Consider the following 24084-nt stretch of genomic DNA (forward strand, 5'->3'; position numbering starts at 1 on the left):
CTCCCGAGTTGCGGACCCACACATAGTCCTCCTCCATCATACACTTGGGCCGCCGAACGCCATCCATTGGACTAATCTCCGGTTACCCACCGTAACACTATCAATCAATCATTAACATTCCATAATCAAAAGAAAAACTTATATTAGTAATTAGTAGTGGTTTTATTTATGTACTAAAATCAAATGTTATTAGCCTTTAAATATGTTAATTATTCGTGTCAAATTTAAAAGCAAAACAACATTAATTCCATTTGAAACTTTTTATGACTAAAATAAGACCGTTAAACTTTTTACAACTAAAATAAGATGTTTAAAACCTTAAATACTGAATTAGAATTTGACTCAAATATTAAGAACTAAAATAATACTTTATCCTTTTTCTAATTACATTTCACTTTGAACTCTTTTATTTTTTAATCTAATAGGTGCGAGGATGATGGGCCCTATGTGCCAACATATCAGATTTCTAAAGAGAAGGCAAAGAGTTTGGGAATTGAATTCAAACCCTTGGAAGTAAGCATCAAAGAAACCGTTGAAAGCTTTAGAGAGAAGAGCATTGTCAATTTCTAATCCATGATTTTGTAATAAGGTCAACCATGTCCGGTTGGTGACCATATACCATTAGAAACTCCATGAATGGAAGGAATAAGTACCTTATGAGTATTAAACCAGATCAAGTGAATCTTTGGAAAGGGACCAAGTTATATTAATATAAACTTGCATTATCAATAACAATCCGTTAAAAGCTAGGGTAAGGCACCATAACTCAAATTTGGTGAAACTAATTTTCAAAAACTTGTTCACATAAAACTTTCACTATACTTTCCTTCTGTAATTATGAAAGATACAAAAATCTTAGGGTAACTCCATGGCCCCATGCATTACAAAATTTGCATCTAGGACCATAATCAGCAAATAAGAAGATTACATTCACATGAACCCCAGAAAGCTACTCAAAATTGCTTTGTTTTTATCTCAATCTGTAATAGCAAAACAAAGCTTAGCCTCATCCCAAGGTCCATTGATCTCAAACTTGTACTCCTGGATCCGTATAAGCCAATAAGGGCAGACCACATTGACAAAAACCAGCAAACTAAGCAACAACACGAAAAGTAAGCAATGCAGCATGTACACGAAACTTAATGTCACAACCATCAAACTGATAGAAAAACACAGGTGTAAACGGAACGAATATTTCTTAATGCAGTAAGTAACCAGGGGACCAAATAGGAAAACTTGCAAGGAGAATAGCATGATGGCAAAAACATGTAGTCTCGACGGAAGGCGAGAAGCAATGAATACAGAGGCAACTACAGAAGCATTTACAGAGATGCAACTGGTCAATGCAGGATTTTTGAGAGCCCCCGGTGCATTGACAGTTGATTCCGAATAGTCATGCAGAAAAAGGTGAATCACGAGGAGCGATACGGTTAACGCCCAAATGGAATCAGAACTGATGGATCTTGTAAGGGTTTGGTAGATGGGAGCCAAAACATACAATCCCATTATGAAAAACGAGATATTGAGGAAATAATGATGAACAAGGATGCTAAGGGAAATCTTTTCCTGAGTGAAAAGGAGAATCAAGAAACCCGAAACAAGAAGACTAACATCTATGCACAGAAGACAATTCTCATCAATGGTTGATTCTAGTGTGTAGGTCCATACTAAGACAACAAGAGCTACAATGCATAAGTATTCAGAAATGGAAACAGAGTCTAACATCACCTTTAGCATGTCCCTTCTTACAACATTGGCATTCATGACCATTCCTTCAAGGAAAGATTCATCGGTATGATTGTCATCAAAACCAGGTTGCATACCGCCATATGCTACTTTCCTCCATCTAGGACGAACCTGCGGAGAATCACTAGCCAAGTGATGATCCATCACAAGAAGCTACCTAATTTTCTTCAAATGTTACCTCAGATCTCAAATCTATCATATGAAAACACTTCTCCAGCTTCTATTATGTGCTTAAATCTGGCTCCCCAGACATGATGCCACTTTGGGGCTTATACAATCAGTAAGGTAAGAAATCATAGTTTATTCACACTCTCTCTTGTGTTTTCAAGCTTGCAGATTTACATGTCAAAACCCTGAAGATAAAAAGTTGCAGAATTCACATAAATGCAAAGAAACCAAATTCACATTTGCAACTAAAGGCACATATGATTGATAACAGAAACATAAATACAAAGACAAAGAATTAAGAATATGATTATGCTACACAACACAAAACAGCTATTGAGACACAAAATCAATTAACAAAAACTTACATTTAGGTAGATAAATGAATAAAGGATTAAATGCAGCAAAGTTGTTAAGGTTTTTTTAAAACCCAAACCTGATTAAAGGTTAACCAGAAATAAGTAGCCACTATCAATAGTTCAAAGAGACAGTAATTTTTATTCCTCATGTGATGTGTGTGCGCTACACAAATCAAGTTCCGAATGACGTAGCAAATCCATAATGCTCCTGTCACTATTTATGCAAGAGTGATTCTAATTCTATTTTGTTATAATTTGATTATACAGAATTACAGATTAAGCCACAGAAAAATGAATACAGAGAAAATTCCAGATATATTAATCAGCAGAATACAGAAGACCAATGACAGTTATGTAGTTTACCTAAGTGAGAAGAAAAGTAGAACAACGTAGAGAAGAGGGCTATGCATAACTTGTAGATCAAAACTAATTTACTTTACTTCAGTGCTAATTTTAAAATTTTCACTGAAATTGATTCGAAACATTTACTCTAACAAAATTGAATAAAAATAAAAGAAATATCGCAGCAAGCAATAGAAAAAGAAAAAAGGCAATTACAGAGCTACGCATATCTCCAACTTTTTCAAGCCATATCCATTCACAAATTCCAAAGTATATGCTATGCTAATCTACAAGAACAACCAAACAAACAAACATGCCCACAAAACCCTAAGAACCCAAATTCCAAGGCAACAGAAGAGAGGAAAAGAGGAATACCAGAGGGAGAGACGAGAAAAGAGGGAATGGTATGCGTTAATTCAATTGATGTTGGCATTTCATGATTGATTATTTCTTTTATTATTTCACTCTTGAATTTGTATTTGGATGAGATTATAATGTTGTGGTTGTGTAGTTCTTTTAATTTGGATGATATTTTGAAGTTTATATATTATGTTTTAGTGTATTTATTTATATTTTATTATAAAACCCTATTTACCTCTTTTTCTAGACAGGTGGAAGATTAAGTGTTTGATTCATTGCTATCTGATCAAGTTGTTGTTCCTTACAGCTGTGGGTTCTTTTTGCACTTTCCTGTCTAAAATCAACCAGAGTCTTTGATAGTGTCCCCAACGATGTTAAGCATTTGTCCATAGATGCTAAAAGCATCAAACATGTTGGTTTTGAGTCCTTGGAAAGATTTCGAGATCTAGAAATCCTGTTCGTTACTCCCACACCTGGGTTTTATGTTGATCAAGTACTGCATGATCTTTTCTTGAGACTTAAGCATTTGAGGGCATTAAATTTCAGTAGAAGTCATATTTCGAAACTGCCTAATTCCTTTGGGAACTTGGAGTTGGTTCGATATCTTGATCTCTCCTATACGCCCATCAAAAGATTGCCTTATTCAATTGATAGTTTTTCTAGTTTGCAAACTCTAAGGTTAAAGAATTGTTTTAAGCTAGATGGGTTGCCCAAAAAGATTGGGAAACTCACCAGTTTGACACCTCTTGTTTTTTTACATTATTGGACAACTGGATTCTATACCTCATGGGATAAGTAACCTGACTAGTCTGCAGACTTTATCCAAATTTGTTGTTGGTAAAGATGATGGTTGTAGGATTATAGAGCTGAAGGATCTGGTTGATCTGACTAGATTATTTATGTAATTTAAGAATGAAAAACCTCTCGAGTTTTGAGAAAGCTCAGAAAGTTGATTTGAACAGTAAGAAGCTGCTCAAATCAACCTCCTGGACTTCCTCAAAATTCTAAAAATTTTCCATTCTTAAAAAATAGATAATGATCCAGTCAGATCAACCAAATCCTTCAGTTCTACAATCCAACAACCATCATCCTTACCAACAATGAATTTGGATAAAATCTGAAAATTAATCAAGTTATCTATCCTTAAATACAATTGTCTAATAATGTCAAAAATAAGATGGGTCAAACTGGTGAACTTTCTAATCTCTTTGGACAACACATCTAACTTAAAACAATTCCTCAAATGAGAAAGACTATCAATTGAATCAGACAATCAGACAATCTTTCGAAGCAACTCCAAGTTTCCAAAAGAACTAGGCAGTCTTGAAATATGACTTCTACCGAAATTTAATGCCCTCAAGTGCTTAAGCCTCAAAAAAGATCATACGGGACTTGATCAACATAAAATCCAGGTGTGTGGGAATAGCCAACGTGTTTCTAGATTTCGAAATATTTCCGATGACTCAAAATCAACATGTTTGATGCTTTCAGCATCTATAAACAAATGCTTAACATCGGGGACATCAAAGACTCTGGCATATATTCTACAGAAAACGTTAATTTGGACTGGTTGATTTTATACAGGAAAGTGGGCAAAGAATCCACAAGATGGATCTAACCTGAAAGCAACAACTTGAACAGATTACAATGAATCAAATACTTGATCCTCCACCCCTCTAGAAGAAGTGGTAAAGAGGCCTTGAGCTACCCATAACGAAATTAATTCTTGTTTGGAAAATAAAAGGAAGAAGATTAACATGTTGTTCAGCGGTGCTTCTTTAAGAATGAATTGCAAACGAATGAGACGATGCTGAAGGAGAAACATCCTTATCCAGATTAACTTGATGATGTTCGAGCTGATCCCGTTTAGGACACTGGATGGTCCCTGATTTCGGCGGCTTTAATTTCACAGTCTTTCTCCTTCTCGGTAAGATGGTATATGCGTATCTGACTCTAGTAAAGAAGCTGGTGCTTCCAAAAGGAGAAGCAGATGCAGAAGGCAAAGGCACAAGCGAAAGAAACCCTAAGTGAGGGCAAAGAAAAGCACAATGTTTAGGTTTGACTTGACAAAGCCAAGGTTCAGACAACCAAACCGGTTGTTACTGGTTTACTAGTATAATCGATTCAACTGTGGTTCAATTAAAAGACTGTTTTATAAACTAATGTAAACTTCAAAATATCATCCAAATTAAAAGAACTACGCAACCACAACATTATAATCTCATCCAAATACAAACTCAAAAGTCAAATAATAAAAGAAACAATCAATCATGAAATGCAAAAACCAGGATAAGGACAACAATAGGTACACAACCAAAAAAAATTCACAACAGAATCATAAATCCATAACAGAATAAAAGAAAATCAGTCACTGTAACAACAGAACCATAACAAATTAAAAATAGAACCACAGAATATGATAATCAAGATTCAAGAACATCATCAACATCATCGACAATCCTAAACCAAACCAGAGTAATGACAACAATAGGTACAAAACCAAAAAAAATTCACAACAGAACCATAAGTCCATAACAGAATTAAAGAAAATCAGGTAACAACAGAACCATAACAAATTAACAATAGAACCACACAATATCAGAATCAAGATTCAAGAACATGATCAATATCATCGACAATCCTAAACCAAACCAAAGTAATGACAACAATAATTGAAGAAGAAAAATGGAAAATCACATATTAACAATGCTAAGAAGAATACCTTCTAGAGCACAGAGGTGAGGGAGAACCGGATGGCTGGAGCAGAGAAGGGTTGGAGCTTGGTGGAACAGAACTGGCGCGGCGGAAAAGCGGCTTTTTGCGACGGAGGAACGATGCGAGATGAGAGCAAGTGACGAAGTGATGGAGACGACAGTGGACGAGAGTGACGGAGCGACGGGAGCAAGTGGACGGTGGCTTTGAGCAGTGGTGGAGAGGCAGTAGTGGGGAAGGCGGTTTCGATCAGTTGCTATGGCGGAGGTGACACGGCGGAGGTGACACGGCGGTGGCTCGATGCTGCTGCTGGTAGGAGTGAGTGAGTGAGTGCTCATTGCTCAACGAAAGGGGAAGGGGATTAGGACATTTTAGGGTTTCCGTTTCATTCTTTTTTTAATGCAAAAACGGTGCCGTTTTGGTGCAAAAATGTGAAAACCGGTCGGATTCCGGTTCTGCCACCCAATAGCGGTTTTCAGAATAGGCAATTTTGGCTTCTGACCAAATTGAAATCCTCGCCGGTCTACAGTATGATCGGTTCGACAGATCGATTTGAACTAATTTTCGGAACTTTGGATAAAGATAACTAAATTTAGTTTTTAAAAGATAATTTTTTTAAAATTATGTTATTTATATTTAGTAAACTAAAATAAAAATAATTTTTAATAAACATAAGTAACAATAAATATGTTTGATAAAATAATTTTTAAAATTTAAAAATATTATAATAGATATTAATATAAATTATACAATAATTAAATTTGGATATTAATTAATATACTAATTTATATCAAATTTTTTAATTTTGATAAGTATTAAGTCATTTTTAAAAAGTTTTACTTAAAATACTTTTAAATAAAGTTATGAGAATCGAACCGATTAATAAATCGGTTGAATGACAAGTTTAATAGTTCAATAGTTTAACTATGATCGAACTGTAGTTAAATCAATTTAATTAAATATAAAATAAAATTATAAAAAATTAATATATATTTTTAAATATTTAAATGAAATAATTTGTAAACTAACAAAATTTAAAATTCTATAATTTTACATAATAAATTATCTATAATTTATCATTAAAATTTACAAATAAACTCGAACATTAAAATTTATGATTAAAGAAAACCAAAATATGCAAAAATGATAAGCACATAATATCCACTACCGAAAAAAAAATAATATCAAATAAATTTTTAAACTTAATTAATATAAATTTAGTTTGGTTGTACAGTTCATAAAAGTTTTCAAGGCATTAATTTTTTTTTTTAATCAAAAATAGGAGACTCGAACCCGTAACCTCTTAATTGAATATAAGAAGATTTTGTCATTTAAACTATAACTCATTGACCAAGGCATTATTTTTATTAACAACATAAGATTCGAATAAATTCAACTAACTGAAACATTAGAACATCTTTATTTTGTATTGTATCAAAATTCAGATAATTATTTACTACAACTTTTTAAAAAATCAAAGAGATAAAAAAGAAAACATTTTGTTTCGGACTCGATTTCGGTCCTTTCTCGAAACGGTCATTGAACCCGACAATCTCAATATTGAGTATCCTCACGGTTTAAAGACGAATCAATAACTTCCAATATCCTGACCTAACATTCAAATTTAAATCCATCCCTTATCTTAGCTAAACAAAGATAATATAAGATAACTACCACAAGCTATATAAAAGAGAGCCAGAGACCTCTTCAGGTACTTACTCATTTCACACACCTTATACCTCTCAGATCCATTCTGACTTAGGCGTCGGAGTGTCTTTGTAGGTACCACATCCTGCCGCTCCAAGAAGACGATCTGACAAATGCTTCGACTCGTAAGTCCTCGATCCATCTTACAATGTGTACCAGAGACTTCTAGTACATTGGCGACGTCTGTGGGAACTGCCAAGTCTTGGCAACATGACGGAGAACCTCGAGGAGCAATCATCAAGCCATCACCACAACTCAAACCCATGAAGCCCAGCACTTGACCTTCGGGATAGCCTTTTCTCTACCCACGGAAGGACAACTAGCACCGTGCACCGCCTGCCCACCCTGGACTGGCGGCAACCAAAGGAGAATAATCGTTAGCACGACAAAATTTGAGCACCCGATAGCCTAGGAGAAAAAGCAATCCAGATAATCCAAGAATTGTGCCTCAGAGTGCAAAAATCTCGAAAGTCGAATCACGTCCAAAGAGAAATATCACCCAGAAAACGCAAGCCAAGCAACCTCTAAGATCCGGTCGCATCGCAAAACCAGGAACAAAAGGTCACCTGAACAACGACACGACAAACGATGCGATCGCAGCATTTCTAGCGATCCGGAGCGCCGACACGACGAGGACGAAGCAAGCACGAAGCGAGCACATGATAATGGGAGCTACCCCTATTCACCAAGAAAATCCTAAAAGCCAAACTCCTAAAAGGTTTTGACAAACTTCTAGTACACATTTCAACTGTTCTTTATCACAAAATCAAATTATAAGTTTATTTGAGTTTAGTTTAACCTATAATTTTAAAAATAAAATCAATAAAATCATAAAGAAAGGGCGCTCTCCCGGACATTATCTCTCTGTTGCGCATCTCTAAGAGAAAAATATATCTGGGCCTATCCCAATCCGGTCTCGCAGAAAAAGTGTCCTATACACCTCCTAGGGAGAATGCCATGTACATTTTGCAGGGAGAGTGCCCTATCACACCTTGCAACTAGAGAGAGACATGGGAAAAAAATTTCGAGGGATAGTGCGCTACCACTTTTTCCACTTCTAACAAACAATCAAAAGAGAGTGTGAAAAAATATTTCGAAGGAGAGTGGCTTACCACCTTCTCCACTCCCAACAAAAATATTAAAAGAGGATGTGGGAGAAATATTTCGAGGGAGAGTGCCCCACCACTTTTCTCACTTCCACGTCACAACAAGAGAGCGAATCATTCATACTCAACTTATTTAGAGGGATCCTTCATCCTCAACTCGCCTATCCATGAGCGGGACAACGTCACCGTCCTCACACCACACCATAACCACGAACAAGGGGGATAAGACTACCGACCTTGTTTGAAACAAATATCACATCACTGTGCATGCAGGATAACACCCGGACCTTGTCACGCAAGCGGGATAAACCTCTGTCCTTGCCAATCCAGCCATTCAGGCCATAAACAATCAGCATCAATATCTTTTAGCAATTTCATAAGTTATTATACTAAGTAACCCCAATTCGTTATCAATTTATCAAATTTAGATTCATTAGCCCCAATCTTTTATAAGTTACCAATTCCATTATTACGTGAGCAGGACAATACCATCATCCTCACTATGGGCGAGACTAGGCCACCATCCTTACTTAACCCGAAGCAAGTGAGACGGAGCCACAATCCTTGCATCTTACCCAGGCAAGTGTTTAAAATCTTAACCCAAAGCAAGTGGAACAAACCACAATCATTGCATCTTACCCAAGCCATTAACCAACAATTATTAACTTCAATCAATTTCACAAATTATTATATTTATTAACCTCAGTTCTTTACCAATTAATCAATTTTATTTTTTCGTGAGCGGAATAACACCACCGTCCATGCCAAGCAAAAAATTAATATCACATTTTAAACCAATTTACAATTCCATCCGGTCTGGAAGATTCAACCTAACATAACCTCATTCATTTATTAGCTACTTCAATTTTATTATTTTGCTAGTGGAATGAAACCATCGTCCTTACTGCGGGAGGGACAAAGCCACTGTCCCCGCAATATTTCATCCAGTTACCTAAGTGTTTATTCAGTAATAGTTCAATTTAATTTGTCATATCACTCCTCAGTATATTCAAGGCTTAACTATCAGTTATTCAACTCCATTCGGAGGTTAAAGGGGGTTATAAATATGTTGAGAAGGTTAAATAGTTCAAAAAGTAGTGAAGGTTACAGAAGACTTAAAGAAAGAGGAGTTTGAATCTATGACATTCTTTTACTTTATTTGATTAAGCCTTAAAACCAGAACTAAAATGCGATTTCTGTTTGAATAAAGAAGCGGAGTATTCATGAGACAATTTAGTTCTGTCTCATAAAAATCAGAAAATAGAACAAAAGTAGAGAAGAAGAAGTTAACACAGTCATGTATCTTGGTTCAGTTGCCTTATGCAATACAACCTACATCCAATCTCTATCATAACACTGGTGGAATTTTCACTATAGTCAAAGTATTACATACACCAATTCTCTAGGATTCAACCTGATCTTATCTGGGCACACAAGTTTCAACCTAAACTTGACTTAGTTATGCTAATACCTAAACTCAATGCACTATGTGCTTACCCAACTTAGCAAGGGGCACCTCTCTGGTACATAACACAAGACATAAAATACAACCAAAAGAAATCTGAAATCACTTTTGGCTTTTTTTTTCAAGTGTGTCTCTTAGCCTTTTTCACTCTATGACTTTTTCTCAATGCATCTCTTTCTTGTCTTTTACCTCTCAAAGAAAATACAGAAAGATATACATTGAAATTAAAATACAAAACTGTAAATCATGAAGGAGATGATGAATAATAGCATTAACACTACGATCTGAACCCAACAACAGAACTCAATACTTTATTCTTCATCTTGGCAGAATGCTCCTTTTAGTGTAGGTGCAATGCTTCCAAGACTTCAAACTCAGTAGTGAGGTTTTACACACAACTCTCAATTTCGGTTCTCTCTCCTTGCTCCTCCAACTAGAGTTATTTTTCCTTTTGTACCTTATTCTGAGTCACGGCTAGAGTTCATTCAGAGTCAACTTCTTAGACATTGAGCTTTTAGAGATAATCCTTTCTCTTTCTTCAATCAACCCCAAAAATTAGGGATTTTGAGACTGATATTAACACCGTAGCAGACACATCAGTAGCACTAATCAACTTTTTCAATGAGCTTATCAACATAAAAACCATTAGATTTGTGCTTTGACCCCAAGAAATATTTTTTACCATTGATATACAGTAGGGATGTTCAGCCTTTATTTTCTTTAACTTTTCCAAAATATTATTGCAGAGAGTAGAAGAAGAAGTGAAGAAATCAACTTGCATGCCAAAGAAAATTATTTACCTTTAACATCTGACTTAGCTTAACATGCCTTTGATTAGTGTGATTTGATAACGCTTTCTTAGTTAACCTTTCTCTTTCTCTCTCTGAAGGAGAACAATGCTAAAACTTAGCTTTGGAGTTTCCTTTCTCTTTGAAATGCATTGGGCTCGGTTGGTGGATCACTCTTCATTAAGCCCACTTGATTTCTTTGTTTCCTTCCTATGGACTTTATTTGTGAATCAATTAATCTTCAAGAGCGTTTATTTCTTTGTTTTAATTTGTTGGGCTGCTGCAAACTTTGCTTTTGGGCCTGCATCAATAAATAAAGCAATCAAAGCCAATTGTGTGTTTAACCCAATAAATCAATGCTTGTCATCATCATTAAATTAATTATATTCTTAACTCAACAAGCAGCATTTTGCCCAAAATTGGGTAATTGTGCATAGTGCGTACGCACACCTCGTCCATACACAGGGAACCTGAGTCTGGTTTCACGAAAATTTCACATTCGTGCGTACGCATGCCTTGTACATACACACAAATCCAAGGTCATGCGCATGCACGGAACCTTCATCTGCTCTAAATTCTGCAAATTCTGAAATTTTCAATTTTAAATCCCAATTTTTAAACGTTCATAACTTTTGCTACAAAATTTGTTTTTCATCCGTCCTTAGACAGTTTTAAAACTCTCATTACCAGTTTTAATTCAAGACAAGTTTTATCAAATTTCAAACTTCGAGTACCAAATTATGACCCGTCGAAATTGGTCAAAAATATATTTTTTTTACCAAATTCTACATAATGGTCAATTTTACAAAATTCCAATTCCTTTCCTTTCAAATCCAGCTCAAACCATTCCTAGCATCCTCAACACTTATTTATCAATTCTCAATCATTCAAAACATAATCAATTCCAATTTTAACACAATCAACCATCTTCAAAGTTTTTCCATCAACAATCAAAACTAACAAATCAATTGTTCAACCAAATCTCATCATTTCAACAACCAATCACAACATAACAATTACCCAATTTATCATGACTTACCAAGACAGGGGATACCTCACTCTTTCACGGCCTCCCGCCTAATTTTCATTCCATAGCCTTTCATAGGCAATTATAGCACAACACCTCTCAATTCAATCATACACATATACCATTATTCACATTTATGCTAATACACATCATTCAACCATCAACCGACACAAAATTCATAGTAAGCCATCAATCATTCACAACAACAATTATTTCATTTAGCACTATCCTAGAGGCATTTAACCTAGGTTTTCACATAATCTTACATAATGTCTACCCGAAACAAAAACTCGTACCTTATGATGGCGATTTTTCCAAATCCTTGAATATCCTCTCCAATCGAATCCGAACCTCAACCAACACCACCAAACCTCCACCAAGTGCTCCAAAAAAGAGTCCAACTCTAATTTCACAACACCAACTCAACCAAGCCAGCCATCACTCTTATTCAATCTAATTAAACAATTTATTCACATTTTAAATTAGGGTTTCTTACATAATTAGAAAAAAATAAAAGAAAAAGAATTTTCTCACCTGTACCACGTGTTCATGGATCAAAATCCTACCATAACTCAAGATTAAGTCTTCCTTAAATATCAAAATCTCAAATCTATTAACATCTCAAACCCAAAGCACGAAAGTAGAAGAAAAATTGAAAATGGGACAAGATTTTCAAAATTTCTTACCACAATAATTAGATGGAATTGAAGATGGAGTCGAGATAAATACGTAGTTACAAATGGGTTGTCGATTGGAACTACGATTTGGAAGTTATGAGAATTTGAGTGTGATGGGTGAATAGTATTTTAGGGCATGGTTCTTCACTTCTCTTTTTTCTATTTGTGCACTTTCTCTCTCTATCTTTTAATGGGGAAATGAGCTAAATTGTGAGTAATTTGAGTATATAGGTCATGGGCCTAGGGCCCAAGTGAGGCCCAATTCAACTTTTGCTCGTTTGGTCCCATCCAAGACCAAAACCTTTAAGATAAATGTTCGAATTTTCGTTTTAAATATTTTTCTCGTTATTTTTTATGGTTTTAGTTTTTTCACTCTCAGTACCAGACAAATTTAAGTTGGTACAGTTAATTTTAACGGCAGTACGAATTTTTCCACAATTAATTATATTCTCGCGCTTAGATTTATTTTCTAAGTTATATTTTTATTGGTAAATTCCCAAATTATAAATTTTACATTGTTAACCATCTTAGCTCACTTCTAATTTATTATTTAATTTTTTTTCGGTCATACACACTCCACTTAATGGAATAAGGTCTTATTATTGTTGTTATTATTGTATTAAACTTTTATTAGAAGTATAAAAAATAATTTCTACATACATTAATAAAATATCTTAAATTAAAACCAAGTTAGGTTGGTCTAATATTTAGCTCATTAGTCTATTTAAGTAAGTGTCGGGATTCGAATCCTACTTGTGCATGCAACAACTCATTAACCAGCGATAAATTTTTAAATAGAGTTCAATATGGCAACAGATTAGTCATTGATTTGCCAAACTAAAAATACTGTTAAAAACCAAAATATCTTAAATTAAAACAAGCCAATCTATTGAAATTACGATAAATCTATTTTTAATATATCAACACAAATTATAATGTGAGACTATTAGTTTTTAGTCTAGGACTTTATTGTTCTGCTACCCTTTTAGTTTTCTCACTTTCTTGTTATAGATATCATGAGGTAGATGAAGGAATATATATATTTTCATTCCCAACTATGCATGAAAAAAAAATAATTTTTTAGGATTTAAATTTTATTTAAAAATTTATTATTGACCAATAAATTAGTATATGCATAAAATAAAATTTAAATTTTGATACTTATTTAAAAGAATTAACGAGATAATCGGATCATGTTAGAAAAATATATTTTTTTGGGGAGAAATATAATTTTTTCCGTCAAAAAGCTAGGGAGGATTTGTAGACTTGTTTGTGGACTTAGTCCTTGAAATTTTGTCATGTAATATGGGCCCAAAAATAGAAAATGTAAAGTTAATTTACAAAAATAGGCCTAATTATAAAGACTGAGAATAGATAAAATTCGTGTCCAGAAACAAAAAAAGAGACAAAGATAAAAACCAGTAAACTACAGATCATTTGGATGAGAGGCTGATGATTGTTTTTGTTTTGCTGCTTTTGTGGTTTTAGAACTCCCGCTCTCAAAATATATATATATATATATATATATATAGGTGGAGTCTCTGGTGGCTCAACAATGGGTGCCTAAGGGTGACTAAGGAGTTGACCAGCCATTGAAGGAATGACGTGTGGCAAGTCGGTTAAGTAAGGATAGATGGTTGTTATGCGTTAATGTGTAATTAGGCGAATGTGAAACGCCGTAAATGTGGAAAGTTTACTGTGGATAAATGCAAGGCCAAAAAGGAATACTGAGAAACAAAATGATCGCCGGCCGGCAACATCACCGTCGTGGGAAGCAGCACCATCGCAGGAAGCAGCACCGTCGCAGGAGGTATCACAGGACAACTACAGAGGCGCTGAGATCGATGGCTATAGAGAGCACGACATAGCCACATCCATGGATATGATCCTAGAAAACGCGATGAGAAGGACTGGACGGTGCAGCAACGGTAAGCAAGGAAGGGGGTGGCCCAGAAGTGACGACATTATCTTCAGCTGGTTCTAGATCGAAGGAACTGAGGGCGGCGATGGCACCTGAATCTTCTTCTTGACCTTCGAAGAAACCAAGAGGCAAACCAACCCAACAACTTCCAAGAGCGGTGGAAGGAAATCGGCGAAGGCCATCGCATGAGGCCAGCACGGCAAAGGAAAGGAGTACCCCGAACCATGCTGCGTTAGGTGACGGCAGAAAGCTTTAAGCAAAGAAGTCCAAGCCGGCGGAGCACATCGATCCTGGAAACAACAGAGGTGGAGGCGCTGTCTTCAGTTCATTGCAGCATCGGGCATGAAGAAGAACACTGAGGACGTCAAGAGTAGGATCCGGGTCATGATGATAACCTGTTGGACTTAGACGTTAATAGGGTCGGGTCGGGACATTTGTTTGCCTGAAGATTCAAAAAGTTTCACCGTTGCTTGTTACTCTCATTTACCTTGTTACCTCATTTACCGTGAGTCAAATTACTCTCATTCAAGTCAAACGAACCCACGTGTCTAATTCAAATTGGTTGGTCTATCTTAGCCACCTTAGCCAGCAAACCCTTACATTCACCATAGACGTCACCATATATATATGGGGGGCACCCCTGCTCGCGAATTACTAGTTGAATATTCCATTTGTCCATTTTATGTTTTGCAGATTGCAACAGTCTAGGTAAAAATCAAGTTCACCAAATGTAGAAGCAGCGAGAAAAGAGAATTATAATAGAAATAGGAGAATAGTAATAAGGATGATATGATGTTTTCTTTATTATTTTGTTGTCTTTGTTTCTTGACTTAAGGCTCTTCTGAGTATTTAGTTGTCCTTTATCCAATGTCAAAGAGAATAACTAATATTCATAAAGAGTTTGCTTTGTTGTCTCTCACTTTTTTTGTGGGTAGAATGGTTGTAAATGATCTAAAATAAGCCATATGTAGAAGCAATTGTAATTTGAAATTGATATCTACTATAAAAGTGCGGTATTGCTTTTTTTTTTTTAATCAATCATTTTAGTTAAACACATAATTACTCAAATGTATAAAATATAAATTAAAAATAAATTATTAAACTATTTTTTAATTAATAACACAGAATCGTAAAATAATTTCAAATAAAAAACAAAAATTCCATATATTGTAAAAATAACACTAACATAAAAGATATTAAAAAAAATAAAACTAATTAAAAAAAATCATACTTTATGTATATAAAAAATATCATCCATCAATCACAATCATTATATAAGAATATATATTTTGTGTTTGTAAAAACTTTTTTTATTATACTGATATAAATAAGTTTAGTTTTTTTTGGTGACTTAAATAAGTATTATTCAACTGTAAAAAAATTAATTATTTTATTAAAAAAATGTAAAATAATATATAAATAATCAGATCCCGCTAGGGAGACAATGGACTATTTGTACAATGTGTATAATAGCTATTGAGTTATAAAAAGTACAAGGGATAATAAATAATTTTTGGGTTCACCAAGGATCGAACTCTTAACGTTTCGGATCTAGCGCTTTAATACCATGTCATGATACCACTCATCCCAAAAACTTCAGCTGATGGAAAAATGTAACACTAATAATTATATTTCTAATATTCTATAAACCTCAATTGTACACATTGTATAAATATTTCATTAACTCCTCATACTTTCCCATAAATAATATACTCAAAGTCAAAGAGATAATAGCTAATTTGATGTCAAAACTTTAATGTTTATGAAATTTTTTTAAATTGAAGAAACTTTTTCCTTGAGGCTCGATAAAATAACATTTACCTGCTACATATATAGTATCTTATCTTCTGCCGGCCAATAATTAACATTAATATATAGTGTGTTCAGTACCTTAGATTTTACAATAATAACATATCCAAATGGAAGACGAAGCATCAGTTTCAGGGGACTGGCTGATGATACTTCTTCTTCTCTTGTTTCTTTTTCTTGCTAAATTCATACTTGAAAGAAATAATAAGAACAACAAAAATCTACCACCAAGTCCAACTTCTCTACCAATCATAGGTCACCTTCATCTCATAAATCAACCCTTACACCGAAGCCTACACAACCTAACAAAGAAATATGGCCACATCCTATTCCTCAAACTTGGCACACGCAACGTTCTTGTCGTCTCTTCACCTTCCGCCATTGAAGAATGCTTCACAAACAATGATATCATTTTTGCAAACCGTCCCCAAACACTTGCTGGGAAGCATCTCAACTACAATTGTAAGACAATGGCGTTTGTTCCCTATGGCGACCATTGGCGCAGCCTCCGCCGTCTAACATCTCTTGAGCTCTTCACCGCCAACCGTCTTGCCATGCTTGCTAGAGTCCGAGAGGACGAGGTTCAGTTGTTGCTGAAACAACTTTTTCAAGATTGCAAAGCTCAAAACTTAAAGGTATAAGTTTAGACCTAAAATTTTAAGTATGAATTGTAAAAATATTTTATTGCAGGATCACTTATTCAAAAGTTTAACTTGTTCCTATTTAACAGGTTTTGTGGAAAGTCTTCTAGAAAAATTTAATACGTCATTTTATATAAGAATTTTATATAAATTTTTTTATATAATTTAATCAAATATAAAAAATATAAATAATTATACCTTTAATACGTCTTTTATATAATTTTTTTAATTTATTTAAAATAAAAATCAAATTATATTCTAAACTTTTAAATTATATGAAAATTTTGATACCATCTCTGATTAAGTAAACATGTATATTGATATCTTAAAATTTTCAATATATATATATATAAAATTGTAAAAAAAATTGATAAAAAATAAACCTTTTACTAAATTTAGAAAAAATATGACAATTCTTTTTTTAGTATTTTTTTGTACTAAAAAAATTAATTTTAGACTTTACCAAAACTTTACTTTTTACCAATATCATTTTTTGTTGAATCTAATAAGTTTGAAGGGAGCTATTTTCATAAAGATGTCTAAAACGTCTTTTTTTAACTATGTTTTTAATAATTAAAATTTAATACATATAATCAATTAAATTATATTATTTTTGTCAAAATTAGGTCAAACAAATTAATTTGACCGAAAAATGGTAAATCAAAATTTGAATCAGTCTAAATCAATATTATTTTTTATAAAAAATGACTACAACACCTATATTATAAAAAAAATGACTAAAATACTCTTATTATATATATTAATTTTGAGAATCCTATATTTTAGTTCTTTTCTTTTCCGTCGTCATAGAGATAAGATTTAGAGTTTTCAATATATTAGTTATTTTTTATAATAAGAATATTATAGTAATTTTTTATAAAAAAAATATTAATTCATACCAATTTAAAATCTAATTTATTATTTTTTTGTTAAATTGATTTATTCGGTTTAATTTTAATAAAAATAACACAGTTTATTTGATTATATATATTAAATTTTTATTTTTAAAAAATATCTTAACAAATTTTTTTTTGACATTTTTATCTAAGTAGTACCAAATTTGAATCAGGTAAATAACTATGCCATCGGAAATTAAAGTTGCTAACTTCTTTATATATGTCGTTTAATTTAATCCATTAATTTGAATCTTGTAACTTGTAAGTGACCGCAACAGGTAGAACTAAGGCCGAGATTTTTTGAGCTTTCTTTCAATATCATGCTAAGGATGATATCTGGGAAGCGTTACTATGGAAAGGATATTGACGACGAAGGGAAAGAGTTCCAGATTCTAGTGAAGGAGATGGCGGAGCTTCTGGGTAGTGGGAACTTGAATGACTTCATTCCACTGCTAAAATGGATTGATTTCCAAGGTGTGGAAAAGAGAATGGTGAGGTTGATGAAAAAGATGGATGGCTTCTTACAGAAATTACTTGATGATCATCGAAGAAATAAGAGCAACAAAGGAAACCAACAAAATAATATGAATAATCTCAATTTAATTGATGTCATGTTGGATCTTCAACACAAGGATCCTGAATTCTACACGCATGAAACTGTGAAAGGAGTCATTCTGGTCAGAATTCTTTCTTTCTACAATTTTTCTATTAAAAATTAATATGGTAATTATTTTAAAAATACTCTCTATGTATAAAAATATATGAATAATTTAATTTATTTTTAATAAATGTTTTATATTAATAATTATTTTTAATGTAGTGGCAGTTGATATTATTTATTTATAAGTCCTAGACATCTAGACTAGGGGCAACGCAACGACTAGTTCGAATAGGACAAGAAGAAAATATTATATACTAAAATCAAATAGAAGCCAAAAGAAAAAGTTTATTTTAAAAGGGAATTTACTGTTTTCCATGCTCTCAGCCTCTAAACGAGAATCAAATCTCTTACACTTAATTAAGAGAGAACGAATTTCATCCGCTCAACCTCACTTTTAAATTGAAATAAAGAAACCTTATTTTGATCAATAAATTGTATGTGAATGATTACTATATAATTGAATTATTAATTCTTATTTTCCTATCAAATGGCTGACATCCGTGCAAAATTATTAGTCAAAATACTTAAATTTATTAGGAGTTGCTTTCAATGCTAGCTAAATTAACAAGTATATTACGGAAATAATAAAAAATTAATATAAAATAAATTAAAATTAAAATTTAGAATTTTTAAATTATTATTAAATAATTAAATAATATTAAATGTAACAAATATTTAATTATAAATATTAAAATATTAAATTAAATATAATTTTAGATTATTATTGTGTCTATAACTTATTGGAAGCTTTTTTGCATGCATATGAAGGCAATGGAATTTCTAAATCGATTGTCTTTATGTGTGAGTGGAATATGTGATGTTAGAATAATGCACTTCTATAATGCTACTAATAATGTATTTTCTTTAGTTATGTTTTCACAATTCTATTCTATTAGCCAACTAACTTTTTGTGTAACCAATAATAAATTTATAAAATAGTGAATGATAAAGGTATTAAGGTAATATAAGAATTTGAATTGCTATTATTATTGTTAAAAAATATTGGTTTTTATTTTTTATATTTTTATATTACTTTTTTTAAAAGATAAAAAGACAGATATGCTTGATCGTTTAATTTATTTTACATTTTTCTTCTACTAGAGGCTTTCCTTGTAACAATTATGAAACATTGTAGCCAAATTATGGTTGCAAAAAGCAAGTTAGAGAGCCATAGTATAAACTAAAATGACAAACTGTTAATTTCTTTTTACAATATTAAGCATTATTCATGTTATATATGTAGGCAATGCTCACAGCTGGGTCCGAAACTTCAGCTACTACTCTGGAATGGGCAGTGTCACTTCTCCTCAACAACCCTAAAACAATGAAGAAACTTGAAGCTGAGATAGAAACTCACGCAGGCCATAGTAAACTCTTGAATGAATCAGAAGCAACCAAACTCAAGTACCTGCAAAGCGTAATAACCGAGACTCTTCGCCTTTACCCAGCGGCTCCGCTTCTTCTACCTCACGAGTCTTCAAATGATTGCAAAGTTTGTGGTTATGATATACCAAAAGGAACAATGCTACTTGTGAATGCGTGGACACTGCAAAGAGACCCTGATTTATGGGTGGATCCTGCAATGTTTGTGCCAGAGAGATTTGATCTGGGAGATGGAAGTGGCGGTGGTGATCACGTAGTTTATAATATGGTTCCATTTGGGGTTGGAAGACGAGTTTGCCCTGGAGCTGCTTTGGCAAAACGTGTTATGGTACATGCATTGGGAGCATTGGTTCAGTGTTTTGAGTTGGACAAAATTGGAAATGAAGAAATCAACATGAAGGAAGGACTAGGTCTTACCATGCCCAAAGTTGAACCTTTGGTTGTGTTATGCAGCCCTCGCCAACAAATGATTAAGATTCTGTCCGATAAGTAATAATTCAAGGTATTATAGTGTGCATCTTGCTGTGACGTTAGATTTTTATTGGTTGAATAAGGTGACGTTAGATTTTTATTCATCAATTTCTGCATAGTAAATAAACATCCTACGACATCCCAGTAAACATAACACTAATAGACTAATTCTAACATTCTCTCCGTGATCTTGACACAATTTCACTCTCTCTATTGATTAAGCAGCTAACTACTTCTTGGTTTTCCAGTAAACCTATGAGTCTGATCTATCTCTTCCATATATTGTTGGCTTTCAAGTAGTGATACCTACAAGTCTCTATTTATCATGTTTGTACATATCCCCACAACAACACAAGCTTCAAAATCTCTAATATTATTTAAACCCACATTCTTTTTCCACATTCTTCATTAACTTTAGAGCGAAAATGACAAAAGGATTATTTGATTCTCTTGTGCATTTATACCTGGTCTCCTTTCCGAGGCAAGGCCACGTCAACCCTCTCCTGAGGCTAGCAAGCGCTTAGCCACAAAAGGTCTGCTGGTCACCATTTGCACGCCGGAGAGCTGGGCAAAACAAATGAGTCTTGCCAGCGATATAGTCCCGGGTAAGCCGTCCCTAAACTGGGTGCGGCTCGAGTCCTTCGAAGACCAGTGGGCCGAGGACGAGCCACGTCGCCAAGACTTGGACCAGTATCTTCCCCAGCTAGAATCCGTTGGAAAGAGAGTCCGCCCTGTCATCATCAAGAACCAACACCCTCCGGTGTCTTGCCTCATCAACAACCCCTTTATTCCATGGGTTTCCGACGTGGCGGAGTCCCTCCGCCTCCCTTCCGCCATGCTCTGGGTTCAATCCTGCGCATGCTTCTCCGCTTACTACCATTACTACCACAAATTGGTGCCGTTTCCGTCCGAAACCGACCTAGAGCTCGACGTTCACTTACCCTGCATGCCGTTGCTGAAGTCTGACGAAATTCCCAGTTTTCTGCACCCTAATACTCCTGAACCTTTTCTGAGAAGGGCCATCCTGGGACAGTATAGGAACTTGGAGTTGGAGAAACCGTTTTGCGTTCTCATAGACACATTTATGGAGTTGGAGCACGAGAATGTTGACTTCATGTCTAAGATCCGACCTATCAAGACGGTGGGACCGTTAGTTGTTCAGAAATCCCAAGGCAGCCAACAACGCCGCCGTGAAGGGTGGCTTGCTAAAGGCTGATGACTGTATCATCCAGTGGCTCGACACAAAGCCAACGTCCTCGGTGGTTTACGTGTCTTTCGGCAGCGTGGTGTATTTGAAGCAGAAGCAGGTGGATGAGATCACTTACGGTCTTTTGGATTCAGGAGTTTCTTTTCTTCGGGTGATGAAGCCGCCGCACAAAGATTCTGAGCTCAAGATTCACGTGCTGCCGGAGGGAATGTTGGAAAAGGCGGGAAACAATGGTAAGATAGTGTGGTGGAGTCCCCAGAAGCAAGTCCTGGAGCAGTCCTCTGTGGCGTGCTTCGTCACCCACTGTGGGTGGAACTCATCCATGGAGACCATGGGCTCCGGGATGCCCCTTGTGGCATTTCCGCAGTGGGGCGACCAAGTCACGAATTTTAAATATTTAGTGGATGTGTTTAAAGTTGCGTTTAGAATGTGTAGGGGCCAAGCTGCCAACGAGTTGATTAAAAGAGAAGAGGTTAAGTGTTGTTTATTAGAGGCAACGGTTGGCACCAAGGCAAGGGAGATTAAGGAGAATGTTTTGAAGTTGAAGGCAGCAGAAGCCGCTGTGGCGGAATGTGGATCTTCTGACCGGAATATCCAAGAATTTGTGGATGAAGTTAGAAAGAGAAGTTTGGAAATAATTAAGATAAGCAGCAATAATAATAATAATAAGTCAGCCAAAGTGAAAATTCACATGAAATCATATAATTATCTTCGTCTAAAGTTAATAGCAAATAGTCATGAGATAAATTGATAAGTTTGATTAAATTATTCTCTAATAACTTTTAATTATCAATTTCACACGAAGATAACTGCATGTTAGTTTTTACCGTCAGCTAATGTCGCAGCGTGTTCTACCGAGGAACCCGCAACATCTCTTGGTGAGGTTGGTGATTTTCTTGAAGAAGCCAATTCCTAACAGCAAGGCACAGTTTGTTTGAACTTTGCAGCTTTGATCTATATTGCATTAATTAATAAGAGAATAAAGTTCTGAGGAAAAAAAGTGATGCTTTATTTCTGTTGTTGTTCCCACCGTTATGAACGAATTAAAATCATTCCAAGAGAAACACAACACTATTGCACTGCAAACAACCCAATCGCACATGGAGGTGTATTAATATTTTATGTAAAGTTTTCACACATAATTAGTAAAAAATTGAGGTGAGGTCGTTCATTATTCTTGACTTTTAAGTCAAGTAATTGAAGAGTGTTTGTTTGTGTGTGTCACTGTGTTACCCGTGCTGCTTGTTCTGTTAGTTGTTTGTAATTCCTCGTCTAGTTTTCACTTTTGCTTCTTCTCATATTCAACTTAATCTAAGCTAATAAGCTATTATGTGTCCGGTTGTTGGAAAATAATGTACACAAATTATTCTAATTAAATATATAGACTCTAATTAAGGAGTAAATATATTAGTATATTAAACATAATTTTTGAATTGAATTTTGAGAATAAAATAATATTTAAAATTTTTTATTATTAAAAATTCTTTGATTAGTTTGTTTATGATTGTTATTTTGAGATTTTATTTTCTGATATATTGAGTATAATTTTATTTTGATATTTTTTATTATATTATTAATTAATATTTTTTTTAATCTTAAAAGTATTATACTTATAGAAGGAACGTGCATATATATTAATACATAATTATGAGTAAAAAAATATTTATATATTATTAATTAGAATGTATGTAATAATGTTTTAAATCAATTAACGAGAAATGTATTTGTATATATTATTAGAAAAAATATAATATTCTAATTTATTATTAATTATACTAAATATAAATTATACTACAATTATACATAATTATTTGTTACTGAATTAGAAAACTAAATTATTATATTATTAATTAATTATTTTTTAAATTAATCTTAAAAGTAACTAAATCAAGATTAGTTTATTTTTAGATTGTTGTTTTAAGATTTTGTTTCTTAACATATTGGGTATGATTTTATGTTGATGGTCTTTATTTAAGGAGTGTACAACTATTACAAAAAAATATTTAATAATATTAAATACTTTTTTAAAGATATTTACAAATTTGATTAATTAATATTATTGATATTATTATTAATATTAATAAACGGTTACTAACCGTTTAGTATCATTTGGTTGAAAGGATACGACCTTTTAAAGATTGTGTATGTTCAAAACATTGTGTTTATTGGTTAAAAGGACACAACTTTTTAAGAATTGTGTATGTTCAAAACATTGTATCTATTGGCAATAGAAAAGACACAACTATTTATATATGTAACTAATCATAATTGCTATGTGCGATATGTAGAAATAAGTCATTGTCTACTATTTCAGAAATATAAGTACTAAGTATACATTTTAATCAACTATTAAGAGATTTTTTTTGTTCGAGAGAATTGAGAATTTCTTACTATTGCTAATTAAGAAATTCTTAAGTTTCATTGTATCTTGGGAGAGTATTGTCATCAACCCTATAACAACTAAATGTGGAGACAAATATCTTTTTAAAAAAAGTGATCTAATCATGCATTGAAACTACTATACAAATATAAGATTTTGTCATCTCATACTATTATACCCAACACTTTTAAAATTATTTTATAAAATCTCAAGTAGAATAATCTGGTTAGGACTTAGGACTACAAATAATAAAAAAATAGG

At 33.7% G+C, this 24084-nt stretch overlaps 2 protein-coding genes and 1 pseudogene across 6 annotated transcripts; 2 read left to right on the plus strand and 1 right to left on the minus strand.

The window, feature by feature from the left end:
- Positions 1-286: 286 nt before the first annotated feature.
- LOC130965232 (phosphatidylinositol N-acetylglucosaminyltransferase subunit C-like) lies at positions 287-6019 on the minus strand. 5 transcript variants are annotated; one of them, XM_057889968.1, is made up of 3 exons: positions 5695-6019; positions 1925-2099; positions 287-1857 (listed from the first exon to the last, which is right to left on the minus strand). In XM_057889968.1, the coding sequence occupies exons 2-3, from the start codon at positions 1943-1945 to the stop codon at positions 976-978; spliced, it is 903 nt and encodes a 300-aa protein (XP_057745951.1). In that variant the 5' UTR covers positions 1946-2099; positions 5695-6019; the 3' UTR covers positions 287-975. The 5 variants fall into 5 exon arrangements, with proteins under 5 accessions (XP_057745951.1, XP_057745952.1, XP_057745953.1 ...); XM_057889969.1 differs by lacking the exon at positions 5695-6019 and adding an exon at positions 4730-5192; XM_057889970.1 differs by lacking the exon at positions 1925-2099.
- Positions 6020-16274: 10255 nt separating this feature from the next.
- LOC130967662 (cytochrome P450 81Q32-like) lies at positions 16275-20374 on the plus strand. Its single transcript, XM_057892619.1, has 3 exons — positions 16275-16819; positions 18000-18398; positions 19626-20374. The coding sequence occupies exons 1-3, from the start codon at positions 16295-16297 to the stop codon at positions 20256-20258; spliced, it is 1557 nt and encodes a 518-aa protein (XP_057748602.1). The 5' UTR covers positions 16275-16294; the 3' UTR covers positions 20259-20374.
- Positions 20375-20577: 203 nt separating this feature from the next.
- Positions 20578-22194, plus strand: LOC130965453 (gallate 1-beta-glucosyltransferase 84A24-like; annotated as a pseudogene).
- The last annotated feature ends 1890 nt before the right edge of the window (positions 22195-24084 follow it).

The sequence above is a fragment of the Arachis stenosperma genome, chromosome 3 (assembly GCF_014773155.1).
Source record: "Arachis stenosperma cultivar V10309 chromosome 3, arast.V10309.gnm1.PFL2, whole genome shotgun sequence".
NCBI classification, from domain to species: Eukaryota; Viridiplantae; Streptophyta; class Magnoliopsida; order Fabales; family Fabaceae; genus Arachis; species Arachis stenosperma.